General features: G+C 47.2%; 1 protein-coding gene across 3 annotated transcripts in view; it reads left to right on the forward strand.

Annotated features, from left to right (window-relative positions):
- WDFY4 (WDFY family member 4) overlaps positions 1-24,013 on the forward strand; it is a 312,143-nt gene that overhangs the window by 2,047 nt on the left and 286,083 nt on the right. For all 3 annotated transcript variants that reach the window (XM_023230197.2, XM_023230195.2, XM_023230196.2), the window contains exon 2: positions 23,454-23,689. In XM_023230197.2, the coding sequence (XP_023085965.1) occupies positions 23,471-23,689 (219 nt within the window). In that variant the 5' untranslated portion in view covers positions 23,454-23,470. The remainder of the gene's footprint in view (positions 1-23,453; positions 23,690-24,013) is intronic.

The following is a 24,013-nucleotide window of genomic DNA, read 5'->3' on the forward strand; positions in this document are numbered from 1 at the left end:
AAAAAAAAAAAAAAAAAAAAAAAAAAAAAAAGAAAGAAAAGAAAATTTAGAAAGATCGTAATAAGATAAAAGTAATAAAAGTAGCATAAACCCTGTATGCTGATACCTTAGATTTTTTAAAGATCAGCATCATCTTCGAAGTCCTCTTCCTATCCATCCTTCTCCCTCCCTTTTCAGAAGCAGCAACTGTCCAGAATTTTGGGTTTATTGTTCCCTTGCTTTTTTTTCTAGTTTTACATCCCATATTTAAATTGCTATATATGTGTGATTGTAAGCTGTTGAACTCCATAAACATGGAATTAAATATTCTTTTAAAATTTGCCTAATTGGTTCAAAAGTATGTTTCTGAAATTCCTTCATATTGTTGCATGTACTTGTAAATAATTCATGTTTTCTGCAGTATAGTATTCTATTAGATGAATATACCTCAATATATTTATCTGAGATGCTACTGATGGGAACTTGAGATATTTCAAGAGTTTATTTTTTTTTCTATTATAAGCAGTGCTGCTAGAACTATTTTTGTACATGCATCTTTGGGTGTGTGTGCAATAATTTCTCTAGGGTATATACTCTAGAAATAGAATTGGTGGGTCATAGGTTATACATATCTTCAGACTTACTGGATGTCACCACATTGTTTTCCAAAGTTTTTGCCTCATTTTACTCAACCCTCAGCAATGCACCAAAGTTTCTGTTGCTCCACATCTTCACCAACATTTGATATTGTCAGGTACTGTATTTCTGCCAATCTGGTAGAAATGAAAAGCTATCTTAGCATTTTTTAATTTGCATTGCCCAAATTACTAAGGTTGGGCATCTTTTTCATATGTTTATTGGCCATTTGGGGTTCCTTTTCCTGTTCACATTTTTTGTCCATTTCTCATGGGGTTACCTGTCTTTTATCCTATTGATTTGCCATAATTCAATACATGTTCTGGGTACTACTTTTTATCACTTATATATATAACAAATATTTTCCATTGGTTGGTGCCCTGTCTCCTTATATTCCTGTGGTTTTTATTAATGACTGAATTTCTTAGTTTCAAACAAGTTTATCCATCTGTCGCTTTATGATTTATACTTGTTATGTGTTATCTAAGAAATTCTCTACTGTAAAGTTGTAAAATTATTCTCATATATTTTCAAATAATTTTATAATATTACTTTTTACACTTAAGTCTCTAGTCTGCCTGGAAATGGCTTTTCTGTATGGCATGAGGTGGGAAGAAACCTCATTTTATTTTGCTTTTCCCATATGGATAACCAAGAGTCTTGGCACCATTTATTTAATAGGCCATTTATTTTCATTCCTCTCTTTTTTTTTTTTTTTTTTTTTTTTGAGATAAAGTTTTGCTCTGTCACCGAAGCTGGAGTGCAATGGCATGACCTCGGCTCACTGCAACCTCTACCTCCCAGGTTCAAGCAAATTCTCCTGCCTCAGACTCCCTAGTAGCTGAGATTACAGACACCCACCACCCTTGCTCTGTCACCCAGGCTGGAGTGCAGTGGTATGATCTTGGCTCACTGCAACCTCCACCTCCTGGTTTCAAGCAATTCTTCTGCCTCAGCCTCCCCAGTAGCTGGGAGTACTGGCGTGCACCACCGCACCTGGCTAATTTTTGGATTTTTTTAGTAGAGATGGGGTTTCTCTGTGTTAGTCAGGCTGGTCTTGAATTCCTGACCTTGGGTGATCCACCCACCTCGGCCTCCCAAAGTGCTGGGTTTACAGGCATGAGCCACTGCACCCAGCCTAATAGACCATTCTTTATTCACTGATCCATGGTAGCTCTGTTGTGAGTTGAGTCATCAGGTGCATGGGGGTCTTTCCCGGTTCTCTATTCTGCCAGTTTGTTTAACCCTTTGCCAATACTAGACAATATTGTTAACCACAGGTTTATAATACATTTTGATATCTAGAAAGAGCCTCCCCATTCTTTTCTTCTTCCTTTCTGTCTTGGAAATCTTGGTATTTTACTCCTTCATATAAATTTCAGAATTGGCTTTCAACAGAAAAAAAAAAAAAAAAAAACTATATTCAGATTTGACTGGTAATATAATTTGGAAAGAAATGATATCTTTATGAAAATAACTTTCCCAATTCAAGAATGTTGTCTGTCTTTCCATTTATTTAGATCTTCTCTAAAGTATTTAAATACAATGTTATTATTTTCTTTATAGCAGTAGTGCATATTTTGACTAGATATATCCCTAAGTGGTTTATATTTTTATGTTGTGTTAATTGTCATTAAAATACATTTTTGGACTGTTGCTGTTTGGACTGATTCTTGTTAAAAATGCTTCATTTTTAACAAGAATCTTTTTGGGTGTCGTGTGAAGATTGTAGGAGACCAAAGGAAGAAGCAAGACTACCAGTTCAGAGGCTTTTGCAATAACCCAGGCTAGAGGTGGTGGTGGCTTGCCCCAGAGTGATAATAGTTGAGATAATGAGAGGTGGTCAGAGTGGTCAGATTCTAGATAATTTTTTGAGGGTAGGATTTGATGACATTTAGGGTATAGAGGATGGAAGAAAGAGAGAAGCTAAAGATGACTCGAGAGCAGCAGGACGAATGAGATTGTTGCCTACTGAGCTGGCTTGAGGGCAGTAGAAGCAGATATGGAAGGTGATGATGATTCAGAAATATGAGTTTGGTCATATAAAGATAGAGTTGCCTGTTAGACAATATGTGAAGAAAGGAAGTCTTTGCACTCTCCACCCCCACCGCAGTGACCTTCATGGTAGACAAGCAAGGCAACTTGACCAACTGGGAGAAAGAAGGAAGATATCTTGTGTAGGAGGGTAAGGAAAATGAAATTCTCAGAGTTCCTAGAGCCACACCTTAGAGCTACTACCCATTTATTTACAATTAGGGGCTTGCATTTGTAATCTCCCTCCAAGTGCTATAAACCATCAAAATGTAGATAGATGATATCTCCTAAACCCTTGGCTGCCAGTCCCCTTTGAGGTATCTGCACTCCTTAAAAGCTTAAATATCAAAGTCTAGACCTTTGTTATCCAATACAGAAGCCACTAGCCATACTTGAAATGTAGCTGATGTGAATTGAGATGCGCTGTAAGTATGAAATACACACCAGATTTCAAAGATGTTACAAACTACCAACAAAATTTATAAAATACCTCAGTACCTAAAAATATTGATTACATAGTGAAAATATTTTGGATACATTGGGTTAAATGAAATATACTTTAAACATTAATTTAACCTATTTATTTTTATTTTAAAAATGTGTCTACCAGAAAACTTGAAATTACACAAGTGGCTGGAATTTGTGCCTGGCTTTCTATTTCTAATATTTCTGTTGGACAGCAGGCTTTAGAGGAATGATACTTCTTGTTCTTTGGCCAGAGGTTTTCGTGGGAACACAGTTCAAGATGGATGAGAAGTAGGAGAAGTGAAAAGCCACTTGAACCAAATAATTCCAAGAAGAAAGAAAATACACAAGCTAAGAATAATGGATTTAGTACCTAAGTAAACCAGTCACTTGTACTTTAAACTCAATCCTCAAGACGAGATAAGTTTCATTATTCCCATTTTACAGATGAGAAAATGGAGGCTCAGAGACATAAGGTTCTTTGCCCTCAAATAGTGAGTGGCTGAGTTGGGATTTGACCCTAGTTCCACCTGATTTTAAAGCCTGTGCACTTGCATTAGACCAGACTACCACTAAAGGGCTGAAGAAGCTACACTTCTAGAGAGGAATAGTGAATGTGTGGCAGGAGTATGACAGTGGTTCCTCCCTTTTGGCTGAATGATTAATTCTTCTTTTGAGAATTCATAGGAAACAAAATCATTGCAGCAGGGATCCTTCCCCTCAGCATTGCCCATGACAGCAGTGGAGACAATCTAAGCATCCAGTTGTCACAGAGGGAGAGTCAATTATGGATGATCCATCAAGAGGATGCTCCATGGTCACTAGGTCTGATACTTTAAGGAAAAGGGCAATGTAGAACATGTTTATGATATGATGGATGATTAATGCAACTAAATCATTTTCACATTAATTACAAGCAAAATATACTTGTGATATGGGATGTTTGGGGTCTTGCTTTTTCTGGCCAGAAACCTATGTGGCCAGTGGCACCTTTGCCTGAGTTCTTGTCCTGCATCCAGGAAGAATGAGGGACGCAGACATGTGGAGGGCGAGCAAGATGAAGAGGAGCTTTATTAAGTGTTAGAACAGCTAAGGGGAGACCCGCAGTGGGTAGCTTCTCTTTATAGGCAGGTTGTCCTGATGAGTGCTCAGCTCTCAGCAGAGAGGGTATCTCCTCTCTGCAGCTGGTTGTCCCTACGTCTCAGCAGAGAGGAGCTCTGCAGAGAGGAGGCCCTGGAGAAGGTAGTTCCTCTCTGTAGCTGGTCCTCCTATAATCTTCCCAGCTCTCAGCAGAGAGTAGCTCCTCCCTGCAGCTGGTCATCCAGTTGTCTCCCCATCCTCTGCTCTGCTCTGGCTGAATCCAGGGTTTTTATGGACCTCAGAGGGGAGGAAATGAGAGCCAATTGGGCCATGTGTGACCATGAGCAGCCTGAAAAAGGCAACACAAGTCTCCACTCTGGTTCCTGGATCTGGTAACCCAGCCCCCAGCCTTCAGGCCCTCCCTGGTTTGAAGGTGGGACCTTACCGGGGACCCGCTACCCTCCACCCAGGAGCCTGTTTGCCCTCTGCTGCCTTCCATGGTGCCCTAGCTGTTCATGCCAAGGGGCATCTGAAGGCCTGTGCAAGTGGCCCTCAATCCCTTCCCCTCATCACAGCCTGAGGCAGGGGCTCCTGATCCTCACTGGGTCCAGGCCAGAATATGGGACAAGGGCAACATCACCAGGAGCTCCCCTTGTTGCCAAGGCTGTCAGGAGCCACTGGGGCAGAGCTAATCAAGGGCCTGGGCTGGATGTAGGAAGTGGCAGGTTAGGTGGTCACTCTGACTTAGGGTGGCAGACTCTGAGATACTGCCCTGGGTGGCCGGTGGAGAGCCTCCTCCCAAGGCCCAGGAGCCCAGCACTCTTGGCGGGGTGGGTGCCATGGCTGTACCACTGGCTGGGTCTCCGAAGTGGGCACCATTCCCACTTTCTACCCTGGCCCCAAAGCCTGGCCCTAGCTCCACATTGGCACCCTTCTCTGCCTGACCATGCTGCTCCCATCACGCTGCTCCCCTGCCGGCCGGCTGGCAACCCGGCCTGGCTCCATCATGGCAGCCCCCAGGGTAGTGGGCTGCTGGAGTTGGGGGGCTGTCTGCCTCCTCCCCTTGCTCTCCCTGCAGTGGCCGGCATGATGGCAGTGGCTGTACCAGACTGCCTGCTGCTGCCATCACTTGGATGTGAAAATTAGTAGGCATAAAGAGAAATGTTTGTTGATTTTTGTGTTTTCCATGTAATAATAAGAAAATTTCTCAGTAGCGCTCTAATGTTGGCTTTTAAAAGGATAAGCACAAACTAGAAAGAGAAATGTAGTCAAAGATAAATGCATGTACACATAAAGAAACTGTGTGGAGGTTGGCTAAAACATGTGAGCAATTAGCAATGTTGCAACACGCTGCCAGGAACCCACGGAGCAACTGTGGACAGAATCCAGGTAAAGTGGCCTTGCATGCAGAAGGCTGCAGGGTGGCAGATGCTATAACAGAGGCAGGGTCGAGCATCCCTGCAGCTGTTTGTCCCCAGTATTTCTGCCCTGAGAATGCCTGTTCTTTAGGAGAGGAAGGAGGGTAGCAATTAAAAGGGTAACAAAGCCTAGGATGAGGAGTGTGAGTCGCAGGGCACAGGCTCCTAAGCCCACCCAGAAACCAAGCCTGCACGTCCAGTGTATGCACAGCAGCTCCACATGGTCTCAGCCTTCCAGGGCTGTGAAGGGCGATCGAAGAGCCAGGTGGATCAGGGTGGCAAATGCCCAGATGTTCAAAAGGGGAAAAGCCCAGGGCACTGCCCTGCTGTCAGATCACAGATTCTTGTATTTCCTTTTAGCCTCACACATCTGTGGGCCTGTGGGCCAGGACACCTTAACTCTATCGGAGTGACAGGGACAGAAGGGAGGGGCAGTGCTCCCATGTGAGTCTACCCCTCTGTAAGTGGGTGAGACCCTCACCATCACCCCCATGGAAGACTGCCTTTGTTCCACAAAATAATTCCTTCCTCACAAAATTGCAAGTGCCTGAATCATCTCACTTTTGAAGTGTGTATTTAATGTGATGATTTTCCCTCCCAAAGTGCTTTAACTAAATGACTGTGGCATTTTATCATCGATAGAGACTTTGAATTGAGGAAATACAAGAGTGAGAAAGAGAGAGTATTCATGAATAACGATGACATAAGGAGGAACGGGAGGGGAGCCACAGTTGTTATGGGCAGTAGGCACTGGGGAAAATGATTGATTTGGGAATTAATGCAGGCCAGCCTTTGTGTGGCCTGCCTGACTGTGCCAGCCAAGGGCTTTTACTGCCAAGCTTCCCTTTTCGCCTGTACATGGGACGATCAAAGCCCTGCTGCCCATCGTCTGCCTCACTGTCCTGCTGTAATTACTGAGATCATATCTTGATGCAGCCTTGAAAACCGGAAGGGGCTGTCGCCTGCTGGTGATGGCTGCCTTCTAATGGCAGGATGGCCCGATAGTAGGAGCAATTTGGAAATGGAGAGGGGCAGGGTTGCCTCTTGTGTGGAGAGGGGAAGCCAAGAGCTGTGTCTGGAAGGTAGCAGATTTGGACTGTGGTGCTGAAGGAGGAGCTTTCCAGGCAGAGGAGGTGGCCTGACTGAAGGTAGAGGGGTTAGGGTGTGAGTGATCAGTGGATTCAGCTTAACCCCACTGGGGGTGCAGGGAGAAATTAGGCAAGGAGGGGGTTGGGTCCTATCATCAGGGCCACAAGCTTGGGAAGTTTCCCAGAGAACATGGGAGCTGCGGAGGACTCAGGGGAGGGACATCTGGAGTTGTGCTGTAAAGTCTGACAGTGTGGAGTGGGTTGGAGGTGGAGGGGAGCCTGGAGGCGGAGCGTTATCATGGTGTAGCCAGGGAACAGATGAGCAAGCAGAGGGGTTAGTGCCGTGCCCACCCTGGGCTACCAGCCTCATAGAAGGCAGACCCAGAGGACCTGTGTCATCCACGCAAGTGGCATTCTCAGGTCCCTTGACTCCTTTCTGTTCTATTCAGATGCCATCCTCTCACCTCCTTGGCACATAGAATAATTAAGAAAATTATTCCTGGCACATTAAGAGGTCTGCCAGCTTGTGGGAGACTCATTCTGGTTAAACAAATATTCAGCTCTCAGAGGAGAAATCTGAAGCTTGTGAACCTGGGCAAATTTGAACAGCAGAACTTTACTGGCAGACAGATCCTTAAGGAGCATCTACTCTAAATGCTTCATGTTACAGGTGAGGAAACTGAGTCACAGAAAAGCAAAGAGACTCAACTTGGAGCTTGAAGCCCCTACTTCCAGTGGCTAGCAGTATATTTCCTTTCTCTTCTCTTAGGTGAAAAGCATCAGGAGTCAAGCTGCACCTGATAGTGTCTCTTTTTCTCTTTAACCTAAAAGCAGAGTTTTCTGGGTCCAGGTTGGCCTGGTACAGGAGACGACAGGGAACCCAAGAAAATGAGTCACTCTATTTGTGACGTAGGTGGTTTGTGCCCTCACTTTTTTGTGCTTTGATGATTCCGGAGAACTAAGAGATCTTTAATTCCTGAGGAGCCAGGCATGCATACTTCCAGATATGTTTCAAAGCTTCACTTGTGATTTTTGTGTGCTTATTCTGACCAAATTATTCTTGAAATTTAATAAGCTAAATGGGATGATTGTGTGAGCAAGCCAAGCCATCTGGAAATGTGTCAAAATCTTTCTTACCTTAGCACGTGAGGTATAAATGATCCTGCAAAATTCCCCTGTGATTTTCCTTCTCTGGGAGTTTGGAGGGTGAGGAATCGGATGGGGGTTGCTCAGAGTCTGGAGACATTCTTAATGGAGTCCCTGCCCAAGCTTTCTGCCCTGTTCCTGCTCACATCCCTCTCAGTTGTTGAACAAAGCCAGGTCTAGTTAAGCCCAGCCTGTCCTGTGGCTTTGCTTCTCCCTCCTCTTCTCTCTAACCTGCCCGTTTCATAGCTTCTTTCTACCTCCCTCAGACTCCCTCTCCAAAGCCACTGCTTCTGTGACACCTCTTCCAGCACCCCCTAGCCTCTTCCACCCGCATGTATTAGAGCATCCCTTTCCCTGTCTCCTCTCCTAGCAGGCTGTGAGCTCGTGGTGGCAGAATCACCAGTGACAGACAGCTGCCAGGTGCTCCTGTCACTCTCTTCTGAGAGCCCCACAGTGACTCCTAGGATTGTTCCGTGAGACAAGCACCATGTCCACGTCCATCGGCCTGCCACTCCGGGCTCTCTGCAGAGCCCTCTCACCATGCACTCACTCAACCCCTGAACCCCTGTCCCTGCTTTTTCTTGGACACTTGTGCAATTTGCCAGACACTCACTCAGGCTGCCCGGAGTGCCTGTCCACTTACTGCCAGGGTCCGTCCTTACTCTTCAGTGTCCACCACCAGTGTCATATGTTCTAGGAAGCTCTCCCAGACTTCTCCACCCTTTCCAGGCTGGGCCACAAGCCTCCTCTTGCCCCACAGTCACCACCACCCTGCCCAATGGCTGTCCCACTGTATCTGCTTCCTTGCTGGCCCCCTGCTCTCCATGATCTTTGAAGTCCAGGGTGTGGACAGAGGGTGATCCTGCTCCTTGCATGTTTAATAATCCAGAGACCCACTACACAGAACACACCAAGTAGAGCAGTGGCTTTGCCTGGAGGACAACTGACTGACACTGAGTGTGCTGATATCTGTGGAGGGAATGCTGGCCAAGGAGTGTCCATGTTGTCCAAGGCTAATGAACCCTTATCCTTGAGGCTCCCAGGGATCTGCTTTTCTCTGGGGCAAGAGTGCAATCACAGAGTCTTGTTTTGGGCCTCCCAGCTTGTTGTGTAGCTATGGGCAGACAGCGAGTCTGGCTTGGATCTCCTATGGCTGGGGGTCAGCAACAACTATGCAAGTCCAGCCAGGGACTCCCTGCAACACTGCAGGCTTCAGCTAGTACCTGAGGTGCCCCCATGGCCTATTCCACCACCACTGACCACTGCCTGAAGCCAGCCTTGAGTGCTGGAAGAGGGGACCTGGGTTTGACCTTGATTCTGATGCTTGTCAGCTGTTTGATTTCAGATAAATTACTTGTTTTCTGAGTCTCGCTTTACCCATCTGTACAGTGGGAATAGTAATGCCTACCTTATTGGTTTTCTAAAAGTAGAGAACGTTGATGTCTCTGTTAGTAGATGGTCACTCTTCCATGGCCGTTCTTACCTAAGGGAATATTTTCTTACATTTCAGTGGAGACCAAGCCCCGATTGGCTCCCAGGTTAGAGAGGTTCACCACCTTTCCACAGGGGCTGGGGCTTCTTGTAACCTGTGCTGTCTCCAGCTCAGTTCTTTGTCCCCATCATGATAGCTCAACCATAGCCAAATGGTAGGGGCCAGGCAGAGGAACTGCTCCCTGGCCGTTTTTGGCAATGTGGAAGTAGGTACACATACCGAGATACAGAACCAGCCCCTTCCTCAGAACACTGTGAGTTCCTGTATTCCGTTGTTATTGCCAAAACCATAGAGGTGTGTGCTGGCCAGGAGCCCAGTGTGGACTGGAATCAGAAAAAAGGAAGTTGTGAGAGCCATGGAAGCTTTGCTGACCTGCCTAGTTCCTTCCAATGGGAGTCTCCATCTTAGTCTTCAGGGGATCCCCTGAACTTCTGGAAAGCACCTGCATTGCCTCCATCTCCTCATGACTCCTTTGAAGCAGGTGTAGGGCCCTGGGCCCTACCATTCTCTGCCTGCAGGCACACTCAGCCCTTGGCCCAGGTAAGAAGTGGGGACACTCACTAACTGGTTATGCCTAGGGCAGCACTGAGGTGATTGCTGGAGTTATCCATGAGTCCAGCAGTTGCGCCTGCTCCTGGCACTCCCTTGAGGAGGAGCTGGCCATGCAGGGCCCACAGGGAACCTCCTGAGTGGTCCGCTCCTTGCTCTCCCACCTGCTGTCTACATGGCTGCCCCTGACTCCACCTGGCCCTGATGTGGCATCCCCCAACACAGGCTTGGTCTTGGAGGCAGCCCTCCTGCTTGTGTCTCCACATTGCATCCTCACCATGGCCAAATCCTCACGTGCAGCCCTGTCTGGCCATGCTCAGACCCACGTCTCTAAGGCCCTGTCCTGGCATCCAACAAACCAGCTCCTTGTGAGGAGATCCGATATTGGACACACTCAGTGGCTGGCCCAGGCGGAGGTGATGAAGGCCAAAAGAAGGGTCTAGGTTGAGACTGGGGCAGCTGACTCAGACCCCGGGGCTGAACCCCAAAGATGAATGGAGGCCCCAGAGCACACTTACAAAGGCCATGTGGGGCTCAGGCTCTCTGGGAAAGTGCAGATTTTAAGGATTTTGAGGCAGCAAGGTGCAGAACACAGAAGAGGCCTTGCAGTGGGCACTCTGTGGGCATCTAATGTGTACTGGACACCCTCTCACATATGTTGGCTTGCTTAATTCTTTCTGCAATGTTGCAAGGACGATATTGTTCCCATTTTACAGCTGGAGACATCAAAGTTGAGGGAGCCTGAGTTGTTAAGGTTACAGGTTAGGAAGAGGTGGAGCTGGGATTTGAATCTGATCTGTGTGATGCCGCTCTGGGTTGGCCTGGCCTTGGAACTCAGGAGGGGCCAGCCTGGCCAGAGGGACTAGGTTCAGGGAGGTGGTGGTGCTTACCAATGAGTCAAGGCCAGAGGCTGTCACACAGCCCAGGCTAACAGGCCCACACCTAGATGCATGGAGCTACTTGAGGGTGGGCCTGGAACACTCAGGTCTCACCCAGTTCACAGGTAACCTAGGAGCTAGTGTCAGGGCTGTGGACAGCAGGCCCTGCCATGAAGCAGTAGAGACCTAGCAGGGGCTCCCAGCTCCCTTTCTGACCTGCTTTGTGATATTCTATGAGCCACCCACATCTCTGGGCATCACAGAGCTCTGGCGGTCTCAGCCTCCCTTGTCTTCCTGGCCCCTGGCCTCACCTGGGGACATGTTGTAATCACCTTAGACCTTGTAGCCAACACTTACATGTGGCGCCCACCCAGAAGTAAGTCACAATGTTGGGGAATACGGCCTCCCAGGTGGTCTGGTGAGTGGCTTGAGTGGGCTATGGCTGTTCTGTTTCCAAGCTCACCGGGCATCTGATGTGCAGGTGTGCATCTGGCAAAGATGCACGTGTGACTCTTTGGAGTCAGATGCACATCTTGGTGGGTTATCTCCAATAAGGTCCCGCCTTACTTCCGTTTCCAAGGCAATTGCTCTAACCAGAGTGATCACGGCCCTGTACCTCCTGGCTGTTCTTTCTTCTTCTCTTTCCTGTTCCAGGCTTGGCTTACTGCCAGTCAGGACAACCTTTCTAGAATAGTGTTTCCCGGGCCATTTTCCTGCTTAGTGCTACTTCCAGGGTCTCCCCATTACCCAGAACGCCAGGTCTAACCGTGCTGATCTCCCTTTCCTGGTCCCTCATGACTCCTCGTGGCATCATGTCCCATGGTCCCCAGGTCACTTGGCCTGTTTGCTGCATGTCTGCCTCCAGCTTGCTTCCTGCCTGGTCTTCTCTGAGCAGCCCTTCCATCCCCATGGGTGCTCCTGTTCTCCATGGCCCCACGCACATTTGTTCTCCTACAGTCCTGTGCCCCAGCTCTGAGACGGCCTCCGAGGAGGGCATGTGCTGTCCATTACAGAGCCCCTCCTGTGACCTGCTTCTCGACAGGCCATCTCGTGGTGTCTCCCGCAGCACATTTTTCAGACAAGGATTGGCACCGTGGAAAGTCACTTCTGAGATTCCACAGCTCACGGCATGCGGAGCAGGAGCCGGAACGCAGGACTTGACACCGGATTCCAATTTTGCCTGCCCACGATGTCTGTCTTCTAGCCTGGGACATCACACCAATCTCCTGCACATTTGAAGCACTCTGGTGTCACTCTCCTGCCCCCAAGGGTGCCAGGGCTGGAGGCTTGTGGCTGTGGCAGTGACGAGGCCCCTGTGACAGTCCTGTCCCAGCTTTCTAGCAAGTAGGCCTCGCCTGTGCAGATCAGATCAAGATTTCCATGAAACACTCTTTCTGAGCAGCAGTGGCCTCTCAGGGGAGCAGAGAGGGGCAAGAGGCCTTCACCCCACTTCTGGCAAGATACTGAAGACCTCTTTCTCTCAGGGGCCATCTGTCAACTCTATCATGCTTTGTCTTTGCTCAATTTATTCTCAGTGGGGGAGACAAATTGGAGGTGTGGGGTTTATCCACAACCCCAAATATGGCTCCTGCTTTGCCTCATGCTTCTAAGAAGGCAACATTTAACACTGTGCATGCCAAGTGGTACTGGTTCAATAAACGCTGATGGGAAATGTGGACAGGTCTGGCAGGGGAAGGCTTTATCTGGGACAGCCATGCTGTATCTGCTGAGGCTCTCCAGAGAAGCAGAGCAATAGGATGTGTGCAAGCGTGTAGGCAGAGAGAGATTTATTTGAAGGTACTGGTTCACACAATTGTGGCGGCTGGCAAGTTTGAAATATTCAGAGCGGACTGGAGACTCAGGGAAGGATTGCTGAGAGTTGGAAGTCAGTCCATGGCAACTCTGGAGGGAGATCAGAGGTCTCTCATGAAATGTGCTATAGACCCAGCAGGCCCGTGCGGCCCCAGAGAGCACCTGCTGCCGGGCTCACAGCCCCTGCCACGTCTCCATTTCCTCCTCCACAGACAGCCACGCTCACCTGGTTTTTGCCCCAGGGGCAGGTGAGGTCTGGGAGGTGAGGAGAGGGAAGTGGGAAGTGGAGGAAGCAGAATGTCTGTGGACAGGGCTCTCAGGGTGACCGTGGGGAAGAGGGTGGGGCCTGGTCATAGCTACTCTGAGACAGCAGGCAGAGAAGGAGATCGCACACTCAGTGTTCAGAGCTTTCAGTGTTGGGGCTTGAAGCATGGGGACTTTGGAGCTAGCAGGGGCAGAGGCACAGGGACCTATTGTAACATCCAGTGTCCCTCCTGTCCCCTTCACACCCCGCACGCGTACACACCAGGGCTCCTGCTGTCAGTTAATACATCACCGACCTGGGCAAGGAGTTCCCCCACAGTGGAGAGTTGGGAGAGGAGGGCCTCCTGTTTTGGAGGAACTAGACAACCTCAGGGGGAGAGTGGTACAGAGGTTTTGGTGGCAGACAGATCTGGACCTCAGTGAGCTGTAGGCTCCTGCTCCCAGCCTCAGTTTCCTCATCTGAAAATGGTATCCCTAATATCCACGTCATGGAGTCATGATGCAGGCTGAACAGTGCAGGTGTGCAGCTGGCCTGCCACACACTAAACCCCCAGCAGGGCTAAACTCCAGCTTCGCCTAAGACACTTTAGCCTCTCACATTGCGCTTTTTGTTTTCATCCTCTTGGTCCACTGTCTGGGCTGAGGGTGAGGGGTGATCAGGGCTTGCAGTAACGCTAGGTAAAACCTAGATGATAGGATTCTTCTGCTTCCAAAGTCCCTCTCCAAGGCTAGTCCTCAGGTGGTGGTCCTCTAGGTGTGGTCCCTGAACCAGCTGCCTCTGCACCTCCTGGGAACTGTTTAGAGATACAAATTTCTGGGACCCACCCCAGACTTACTGAATTGTAAACTCTGGGGCTGGGGTCCAGAAATTTGGTTTTAACGATCTCTTCAGGTGATGCTGATGCATGCTGAAGTTTTAGAACTACTGCTTTCAGAACAGTTTCTCCAAGAGGGCAGGTTTTAGGCTGAAGGTTCACCTCTAAGCACCACCCCAAGGCTGGCCATCAGCAGGCAAAGCATCCCAAAGGGAGCCTCAGAGCACTGGGTCTTAGATCAGCTCTTTCCCCAGGGGCCCACAGGAAAGCCTGGAGGCTGTCATTCCATTGACATGAGTCCCCTCACCTACACTTCCCTCCTTTGCTTTGTACGTTATATACGCTGTGCTTTGGGGGCCCTTTACCACATCCTGCAGGAGCTCCAATGCTCTTGTCCAGTTTCTGCAAATTCTCAGGGCCTTATGTCCTCCAAGCTACTTCTATCTCTTAATTTCTCTGATCTTGTCACTGGGTCTCATCTGTGTCCCCTTTGTTTACAATGGTGTTCCTCCCTGCCCGGAACTAACCCAGGTGTGGAACACAGAGCTTCTGTCATTGGCTTTTCATAATCCCTCCAACACAATGCCATTATGTGGCAAATGTTTACTGAAGCCTTGGCCCAGAAGGGAATTCTCACTCCTGAAAACACCAGCTGCGTGAGCATGCCCAGGGATGCTGCGTAGACGCACCGTGCCTCCATCTCATCTCCACCTGGGGCTGGGAGTGTGTGGGCTCATGACAGTTCCTGGGCCATGGGCTTTTGGGAGAATTAAATCGGGTTAGGCAGGCAAAGCCCTCGGCAAGGGACCCAGTGTGGAGCTAGCACTCAATAGATGCTACTATTGTTGATTTTACCGTGGTCATTAAACAGGATGAGTTATTTCCTCTTCCTTTATCTTTTATCTATTTATCTATCAATTTTATTTATAAATTTATAATTGTAGTACATACCACAATCTATAAATAACATAACATAAAATTCACCATCGTAACCATTTTTAAATGTATAGTTCAGTGGCACTGAATACATTCACAATGTTGTACAACCATCAGCACTCTCCAGCTCCATTACCTTTTCATCTTGCAAAACTGAAACTCTGTGCCCATTAAACACTACCTCCCCATGCACCCCTCTCCCCAGCCCCTGGGAACCACCATTCTCCTTTCTGGCTCTATGAATTTGACTGCTCTAGGGACCTCATATCAATGGATCATACAGCATTTGTCCTTTCGTGACTGGTTAGTTGACTTCGTATAATTCTCTCAGGGTTCATCCATTTTGTAGCATGTGCCAGAACTGTCTTCCTTTTAAAGGTTGAATAATATTCCATTTCATTGATTACACATTCATCTCTCATTGGACACTGGCTTGTCTCCACCCTCTGTGTCCCCGCTTGTGTCCCCGCTTTCAATTCTTTGGGGTATGATTTTACTTTTTATAATTGACCTACCTCATCTATTAGTTCAACCAATTTGATGTAACAATCAATTATAAACATAATCTTTTTAATTGGATGCAAAAGTGGATGAGAACTTAGAGGACAGTCTCCCCACTTGACCAACGTGGAGGCAGAGGCCAGGGAAGGGCCCTAAGTGAGTTCTTATCTGAGGGTGGCTTCTGTGGACAGACGCCTCGACCTGTCCCCAGCCGGTGGCATCCTGAAGAAAGAGGAAGCATGGTTAAGGCGGAGCGTGTGGGCTTTGGAGTCAGATGCACAGAACTTGGCTGGTGGCCCCGTGGTAACCTATGGAACCACTCTGAGGCTCTTTCCAGCACCTGTGAAATACTACTATTTACCCCCTCGTGGGATGTTGCTGTGGAGATAGAGATGATACAGAGATGAAAATGCACAGCCACTGTAAAGTGAGCTCTCAGGGAGGGAAGTCACTACTTTGATTAAATAGAGATTTCTATCCCCACTGTACGTGATAAAAGCTGAAGCCAAGGGACTAAAATCCCCACCTCTGGCTTTTCCATTAGTTCTCTTTCAACCTCGGTACATGTTTTCTTAAAGTCAGGTTTACTGAAATATAATTTACATAAAAATAATTTACTTTTTTTGGTGCACACTTTGGACAAATGTAGACAGTCACGTGACCACCACCAAGTAACTCTTCCTCCTGAGAGCGTACTTCATAGTGGCTCTGCGTTTTCATCTGTGTATCATCTCTCTTTATCTTCACAGCAACACTGCATGAGGCAGCAAATACTAGCAGTATTTGATGGCTGCTGAAAAGAGCTTCAGAGTAGCTCCATAGCTCAGAACTGCTGCTAAATAGCAAGTTCTGTGCAGCTGACTCCAAAGCCCACACACTCCTCCTTGACCACTTTCAAGATACAGAACATTTCTGTCCCCCGCAAAATTCCGTCCTGCCTTTGTAGTCATCCCCTTATCCCTCATCCCTGGCAACCACTGATCTTATTTTCTGTCCTTAACAATTTTGCCTTTTCCAAAATGTCATCTAAGTTGAATATGACAGTAGGTAGCCTTTTGGGGTTGGTTCCTATCAGCTGACAGAAGGCCTTTGAGATGCATCCGGGGTGCTGTGGATGTTAGCCGTGTGTTCCTTTGTACTGTGGAGAGGGATTCTGCTGTATGGATGGACCTGAGTTTGTATATTCATTCATTCTGTGAGGGGCATTTATGTTTTTTCCAGGTTTTGGCAGCGATGAATAGAGCTTCTAGAAACATTCATGTACAGGTTTTTGTAGGAGCATAAATTTTCATTTCTCTAGGGTGAATAGCTAGGGGCGGAATTCCTGGGGGTATGTTTAACTTTCCCAGAAACTGCCAAACTTCCTTCCAAAGTGGCAGTGCCATGTTTGCATTCCCACCAGCAAGGGTGAGAGTGGTAGTTGCTCTGTACCCTTGCCATCGTCAAGTTTTGTTTGCTTGTTGAAGACATACTAATTGGTGTGTCCTGGCATCTTGTTTTAATCATCATTTTCCTAATGATGATGCTGTTGTCCATCCTCAGTATTTCTGACAGTGTCAGCTGTGCAGGTAGATGTGAACATTGTTCACAGCACATCACCTCTGTCTCCCTACCCTTTTTAATTTGGTTTTAGATTGTAAGGTCTCCTTGTTGATATGAAACCATGGGGAAGAGGGAAGCAAGGACTAGCCCCACCCTGAATGTATTTTAGAAACAAGAATGGCTTTGTTACTTACTTATTTATTTATTTATTTATTTATTTTGGAGCGCTCCAGATTGAGGCCAAGACTCTACTGAAAACAGGGGCAAGAGTGTTTGGATCTGCTGACATGCAGTGAGGCACTGGCTTTTGCATGGAGAGGAAAACAGATCATTTACGGCCATGCATGCTAAGCCGCTATTCTATTCTGTATCATCTGGTTTAGAGGCTTCCCCAGCTCCAAGGCCTGAGGGCCATGGCCCATTACGGAAATGGCAAACAGGCAGTTTCTGCACCTGGAGTTTATAATCTGGAAATGAGAATAGTTGCAGAGGCTGACAAGAAATGGTGAAAGAATTTTAATCTTTAATTTTTCAAAGCAACTCTTTGTCTGCAGGACCCAGCTTTTCTGCAGAAGGCACTAAGTCCCAAGCTACCCCTTTGGGTCATTCCACATGTCTTCTTGCTCCGGGGCAGCTTTTCCTGGGAACAGCTTCTTGGCATCTTAACTCCAAGGGCTGCTAGATCACATCTCACATTCTGAGACTCCCAACCCTGCAAATCACTCAGTAGAACGTCAGTGATGAAAACAGTCATCAAAATGTTTACTTAGCAGCCCAAATATCAGCAACCCAGCAGTTGCTTCATGCTCCAGATGTTACCCTTCACTGGGGCAGCTGTGCGCAGAATGCCTGGTGTGGGTTGTTACAATGCAGAGCAAGCTCTGATGATGCTATGTATCCCTGCAGGGTGGGTGGGGTGCAGGGTGAGGGTGGACAGTGACACCCAGAGACCTGGGGGCATGCATGGCCAATCCCAGCACTGGTGCTGCTGAGGTCACAGGGAATCCCTTCCTCTCGGGTGCCTGCAGGCTCACCATCTGGTTCCCTGAACATGACACAGAGGAAGGGGAGACCCCATTACATATACATAACCCATAGACTCTGGGCCCCTGTGGGGGCCCTTGCAGCCCTTCAGTGCCTCACTATGCTGGACCTCTTCCCATTGGTCATGCATGAAGGGCAGAGAGGGACTGGAATCACCAGGACTATGTGGATGAGGAGAAGCTGAGTCCCAGAGAGGGGAAGTGACTCGGTTAAGACACCACAGGGGCCAAGTTAGACTTGGACCCCTGCCTATCACTCCCATCCTGGCCCCACTGCCCCCTCTGCCTCGTGGCTATGTGAGAAGGCAAGTTTCTGCCTCAGGAGAGCAGAGCTTCCAACCTGGCTGGTCACGGATGTGCAGGGCTGGAATGCTGTGTGCCCCAACCCCATCCAAGCTAGGACACAGCACAGCCAGGAGGGAGCAGTGGTCTTGTCTTTTCCTGGAGGCTCTGGGACTCCCCTGCAGCCTCCTGGTCTCTTGCCCTGCCAAGGCCATATTTTCCTGAACCTTTCCCCTAAAAGCCCACCTGTCCAAGAACCTTTCCAGGGTAGCAAGTCTTCCCCAAGCCTGTGTGACCGTGTGTAGTAGTTTGCCAAGCGCCTCTCCCCATCCTCGGCCCCAAGCAACCACAGTGTGAGCCCAGCTGCCTGTGTGCACTGCTGGGGGTGTGCTGGGCAGCAAAGCCTGGGCTATCCACAGACCTGGGGGCTTCTGCTCCAGCCACTGACTGGCAAAAGGACCCTGGCCAAGTCACCTCTCTGCTCCCACCTCAGTACCAGCTGTGGATGAAGGCTGCTAGCTTTGCTGTCACTGGATATTAGGAGGATTACATGAAGAGATGCATGTAAATGCCTGCACTAAGTAGGTGCCAGTAAATACGTATTTCCCCAGTCCTAACAGTAACCTGTGCCGAGCTGACTCATGCTAGAGGGGCCCTGTGAGAGGACCTGTTGTCATCCCCACTTTACAAATGAGGACATTGAGGCAGGGATGAGTCTTGTCACTTGGTCTAAGCCCACTGTGTTGAAACCCCAGCAATCTGGCCCCAGAGTCTGTGCTGGGAGCCATACACGGCTGAGAGTAGAATCCCCAGGAGCCAAGGCCCAGAGATGGTGTCTGTTTAGTAGGTTGATTTTTGTGAAAAGTGCCCTGAGCTCAAGTTCCCACAGTGGGGAGTGAAGTTGGGGGATGGTTGGGAAGCACAGGTTTGGATCCTGTTTTTATTTAAAATTTTGATATTTTGTTCATCATGGATTTCTTGGCATTAACTGATCTCTATAACTGTTGCATTAAATTATCATTTTTGGCACCTCCTTAAATCTTGTGCAGAGGTGAGTGCCTCCTTCACTGCCCTACCCTCACCCTGGCCTTGCCTGGGACTCCCACAGTGACCATAAGCCCCACTGGGTCCCTTTTCACTCTGGATAAGAAGAGGCTGCTGGCGCCATAAAAAAGGATGAGTTCATGTTCTTTGTAGGGACATGTGTGAAGCTGGAAACCATCATTCTGAGCAAACTGTCGCAAGGACAGAAAACCAAACACCGCATGTTCTCACTCATAGGTGGGAACTGAACAATGAGAACACTTGGACACAGGATGGGGAACATCACACACCAGGGCCTATAGTGGGGTGGGGGAAGCGGGGAGGGGAAAGGGATAGCATTAGGAGATATACCTAATGTAAATGACGAGTTAATGGGTGCAGCAGTCCTGGGGAAATCCTGGTAGAAATATGTAACAAACCTGCAGTTGTGTACCTGTACCCTAGAACTTAAAGTATAATAAATAAAATAAAAGTTCCAGTGACCACATAAAAAAAAGAAAAAAAAAAGAAAGAAGAGGCTGCTGGCTTGTAGGTGGGGCACTTCTTGAGAATGAGACAGATTAGAGTGGTTTCTTCTTGCTGTTCTTCACATGGCCTGCAAGGCTACTCCCTGTTTCCTTCTCTTTTCAAATAAAACTGAAGCAGGTGTGGCATGATCAGCAGGTGAGCAGGAGGTAGGGCAGCTGCAACTTAGCATTTGAGTCAGATACTGCTGCCACGCAATTTCACAGGTCCGCATTTGTTAGAAATTCTTGTTTATCAAAAATCTCTGTCGATTCAAGTGAAGGTGAGTCAAGTGTTTCACTTCAGTAAACGTGGCTTCTGCACACTTCAGAGGAGAGCTGGGAGGTTTCTGATCCTTCCTCTGGATCTCCAGCTAAGTTCCGACCCATCGCAGTTTCATATTCTGACCTGATACTCACTTGACTTGCCACTTGCTGGTCCTAAAGACGGGGCATGTTAGCAGGTCCTCAGACATGGTTTACTGATGGAATCAGTTAGTAGAACCTGCAGATGTGGCCACAAAATGAACTTTATATGGTAGAGACAACACTAAGCTTGCTGTTACCATGGCTTGGGGCTGACTCTATTGGTGCTAAGAATGGCAGTTTGGTTGGACATAGTGGCTGTCAGAGTCCTGGGGAAATCCTAGTAGAAATCTTGGAGTGGGAAAAATGAACTTGCTCCAAAGAGGGGTCTAGGCTAGAGAGAGAAATATTGAGATTTGGGTGCCATCAGCACATAAGTTAATTCATTCACAGATTCACTTATACTTTCATTCATTTATTCAATAACATTTTATTGAGAATCTACTCTGTGCCAGCCCCTGCTATGGACACAATATCCTTGCCTTCACAGATCTAATGTTTAGTAGATATGTGGCTCTCAGGGGTAATTAGAGCCATGGGAATAGCTGAGACCTCCTTACAAGGAACCCATGAAATGAAAACTCACTGGAATCTGACTCCAGAATAGCTGCAGGGAGCTCTGAAGGAGACCGAGCCTCAGACGGAAACATGCTCAGCTCCTCACTCTGCAGCAAGTGAGCAGTGAGAAACAACAGAGATGCACTTTCTTTTGATTTTATTTTACCTGTCAAATCATCAGGGTTAAAAAAATGGTAATAAAAAAGATTACACATAGGGAAGCTCAAGCTCTTGTACGCTTATGCAGAAGGACTCTCTGTCCCTTGATAGGATCGGTATTTCAGGAGCAGCTGTTTGGAAATACGGATCAAGAGGCTGGAAAGTTTATCTACCTTTAGATCCAACTATTTACTTTTAGAAATTCAGGAATGGATTAGGATTTGTTATTTTATCATGAATATATATAAAAGACTGAGACATGAGAATTGCCATTACAGTATTTTTTTTTTATAGTACTGAATAATTTGTTATCATTTAAGTGCCTAAGTGTAAGGGCTTATTCAATAAACAAGCAACATTACTCTATGGCCACCATGTAGCTGTTAAGAATGAAGGTGTTGAGGATCTTAAATAATGTGGAAGATATTCATGATGTGCTGTTTTGACTACAAAGAAAGTTATGGACTAATTTATTAAAAAATGGATTGAGAGAAAATATCTGCAATTTTTAAAACTAACAAAGGACCGGCTCCTAGATATAGTCTCCCAAAGCAGCAAGAGAAAGACAAGCAAAGAAAAAATAAGCAAAGGTTATGAGCAGTTAATTCACAGAGGAGAAATGCCAAAAGGCTATCAGGCATGTAAAGGGATGCTCATACTCATTAGTAACTTAGAGAAATGGAAATTAAAATGACAATGCGAGATCTCTTTCCTTCAATCAGATTGCAAACACTGGAAAGCTGGGTGATGCCAAGCAGGGTGGTAAAATGAGGTCACTGAGGAGCCTTCAGATGCTGTGTGGGAGATGGCCTGATGCCAGCTTTCTGGAGGCATCTTAGTGGGTGGAACTTAGTTGCACTGAGCAGGCATACTCCCTTGACTCAGTTCTGCTGCCCCTGCCTTCATATCCAGAGTGAGTCATGAGAGCCCAGTGAAGGGACCCACGCAGGAATGTCCACCCCAGCCCTGTGTGCAGGACGGGATGTTGTGGCTAATCCAGCCATCTATCACTGAGAAAGCCAACAAGTAAAATAGGCATGTGATGCCCACTTTGGAACACAAGGCAGCAGTTAGAGGAAATGAACTTGACAAACACAGAGTCACGTGGTGGAGTCTGAAGACATAATGCTGGGTGAAAGAGTAAGAGCAGAAAAGATGCAGAAGAGCATTCGCTAACTTAAGTGTATGCGGATGGAAATCAGGTGCTGTGTGTCATACTCCTAAGTTCCATGCTGGTGGACTCATACTCACCAAGCGGGAGTGTGGGTGGGGTGGGGACACAGCAAATGCAAATGGAGAATGGAGTCTTGGTGATAAAGGAATAAATGAACACAGCCAGAGAGGAGCCTGCCCAGATCAGGGAAGAGGCTGACGGGTGTGAGCAACTCCGCCCACCGCCTGCCCCTTAGAGTCAACCCCTCAAAGGAAACAACTTAATCCCCCACAAAACCCCATCCCAGTGCCCAAAAAAAGCAAAAGTGGAAATAAAGTTTGCTTCAACACTATTATGATCGTGTTCTTACTAAACTATATATTCACAGATAGAAGCTGGAATATCAGCAGTCGTGTTTTCTGGGTATGGGCAAGCATTATGTTCTTCCTGATTTTTTGTTTCCTCTTGGTTTTTGAAAATGAACTGACATGGCTTTTGTAATAAGAAAATGATTTCTGAAAATGAATTCAGACAGTAGGCAGTCTGTGTGCTCGAAGATGAGTCAGGGGCAGGCTGGGTTCTGCACATAAAGAGTGAGAGGGTTTCAGAGAGGGGCCGGTTAGCCTTGCCGGTGACGTGTGGCTAAACCCCATTTTAGCCTGCAAGGAATGTGTGTTTGGGCTAAAAACAAAGCATGATGTAACCCCACTACTGCTGGACCCACTTCTTTATGTCACTCTGGTTGCTAACTTGTGATTGTTGCATGCCTGCTGGGCTCCTGGATGGCTTCCTACGTGGTAATGTTGAGTTTGGTGAGGGCTTTTATTCAGGGAGCCTGAACATTTTTGTCCCTTCTTAGAGTTTACTGAACTCCAGACAAACAAACAATAAACTATCGTATGTTATGGTGTAAGTCATAACTGAATGACAACTTTTGAAGGTGTGTACCTTTGGGAGGTCACTTATTGGTGAATTGGCCCTTGGTTGTTTTCATCATGTAAGTTTTTGCTCTTGTGCCTACTGACTTGAGGCTCCCGATTTGCAAACACTGCTCCTGTGTGCACTTAGGGGTGAGCTCCTGTAAGCTTGGGGACTGAGAGGGTCATTTTGAGAACAAAATACTCTAAAAATATCAAGTATAAACCAGATAATGCTTAGAATGAGGAATCTATCCTTACAGACCCATCATAGAAGGAAGTTCTAGATACAGAATTATGTGCCTCTACAAATACCAGTGAACTATTTACATCTCTTTTATGTATGCAGCCTTTTAAAAGAGAAATAGCAACAAGTGAAAAGACAAACAACCCACCCTCCAAAAAACAAAGAAACAAACAAACAAACAGGCTTTAGTGTGAAAGTTTGCATTTCAACTTGATGTCTAGCTGCTTATATGCCTTTGGCCCAGTTTCCTTACCTACCTAGAGAGAATAAGGGCACCCATCTGTCTGTGTAGCTGTAAGAGAGTCTGTCTGAGTCCTGTGTATAAGATCCCACAGTGCTGGGCACACACTAGATTGTGAATTTGTATTAATCACATCTAAATCTGAATCTCCTTTTAAAAAGTGTTCCTTGTTTTAGTCTGTTTCAGATTCTTAGGGGAACCATCTTCAATAGGAACTGGGCTGAGTGAGTACAGTACCTTATCCACGGCCAGAATCATCAGGAAGTGATGTGACAAGTGTTCACTTCTATTTTTTCTGAATTCAGATCTGCTTTGCCACGGCATGGAGGCAGAAGATCTTTCAAAGGCTGAAGACAGAAATGAAGATCCAGGTTCCAAAAATGAAGGGCAGCTTGCTGTCCCATGTGGAGGGCAGTCCCCTGGCCCCACAGCTCTCTGGGACATGCTGGAAAGGAAGTTTCTGGAATACCAGCAATTGACTCACAAGAGCCCCACTGAGCGTCAGAAGAGCCTGTTGAGTCTTCTCCCCCTGTTCCTGAAGGTTAGTGTTCTTATTTTTGAAACTGTAAGGAGATAGGTGCCCTGGGACACTTCTGGGATGATTGCATAGTGAAGTTGGTGGTTTTAATGTCATCACAAGTGGACTCTGATTGGTTGCTCAGGGGAGAGTTGTCTTAGCCTGCTAGGGCCACTATAACAAAATGCCATAAACTGGGTAGCTTAGACGCAACAGACTTTTATTTTTCATAGTTTGCAGCCTGGGAAGTCCAACATTAAGGCACATTAAGCGTCTGGTAAGAGCTTACTTTCTGGCTCATGGAAGGTGTCTTCTTGCCATGGCCTTATGTGGTGGAAGGGGTGAGGG

This window comes from Piliocolobus tephrosceles, chromosome 9, assembly GCF_002776525.5.
Source record: "Piliocolobus tephrosceles isolate RC106 chromosome 9, ASM277652v3, whole genome shotgun sequence".
Classification (NCBI taxonomy): domain Eukaryota; kingdom Metazoa; phylum Chordata; class Mammalia; order Primates; family Cercopithecidae; genus Piliocolobus; species Piliocolobus tephrosceles.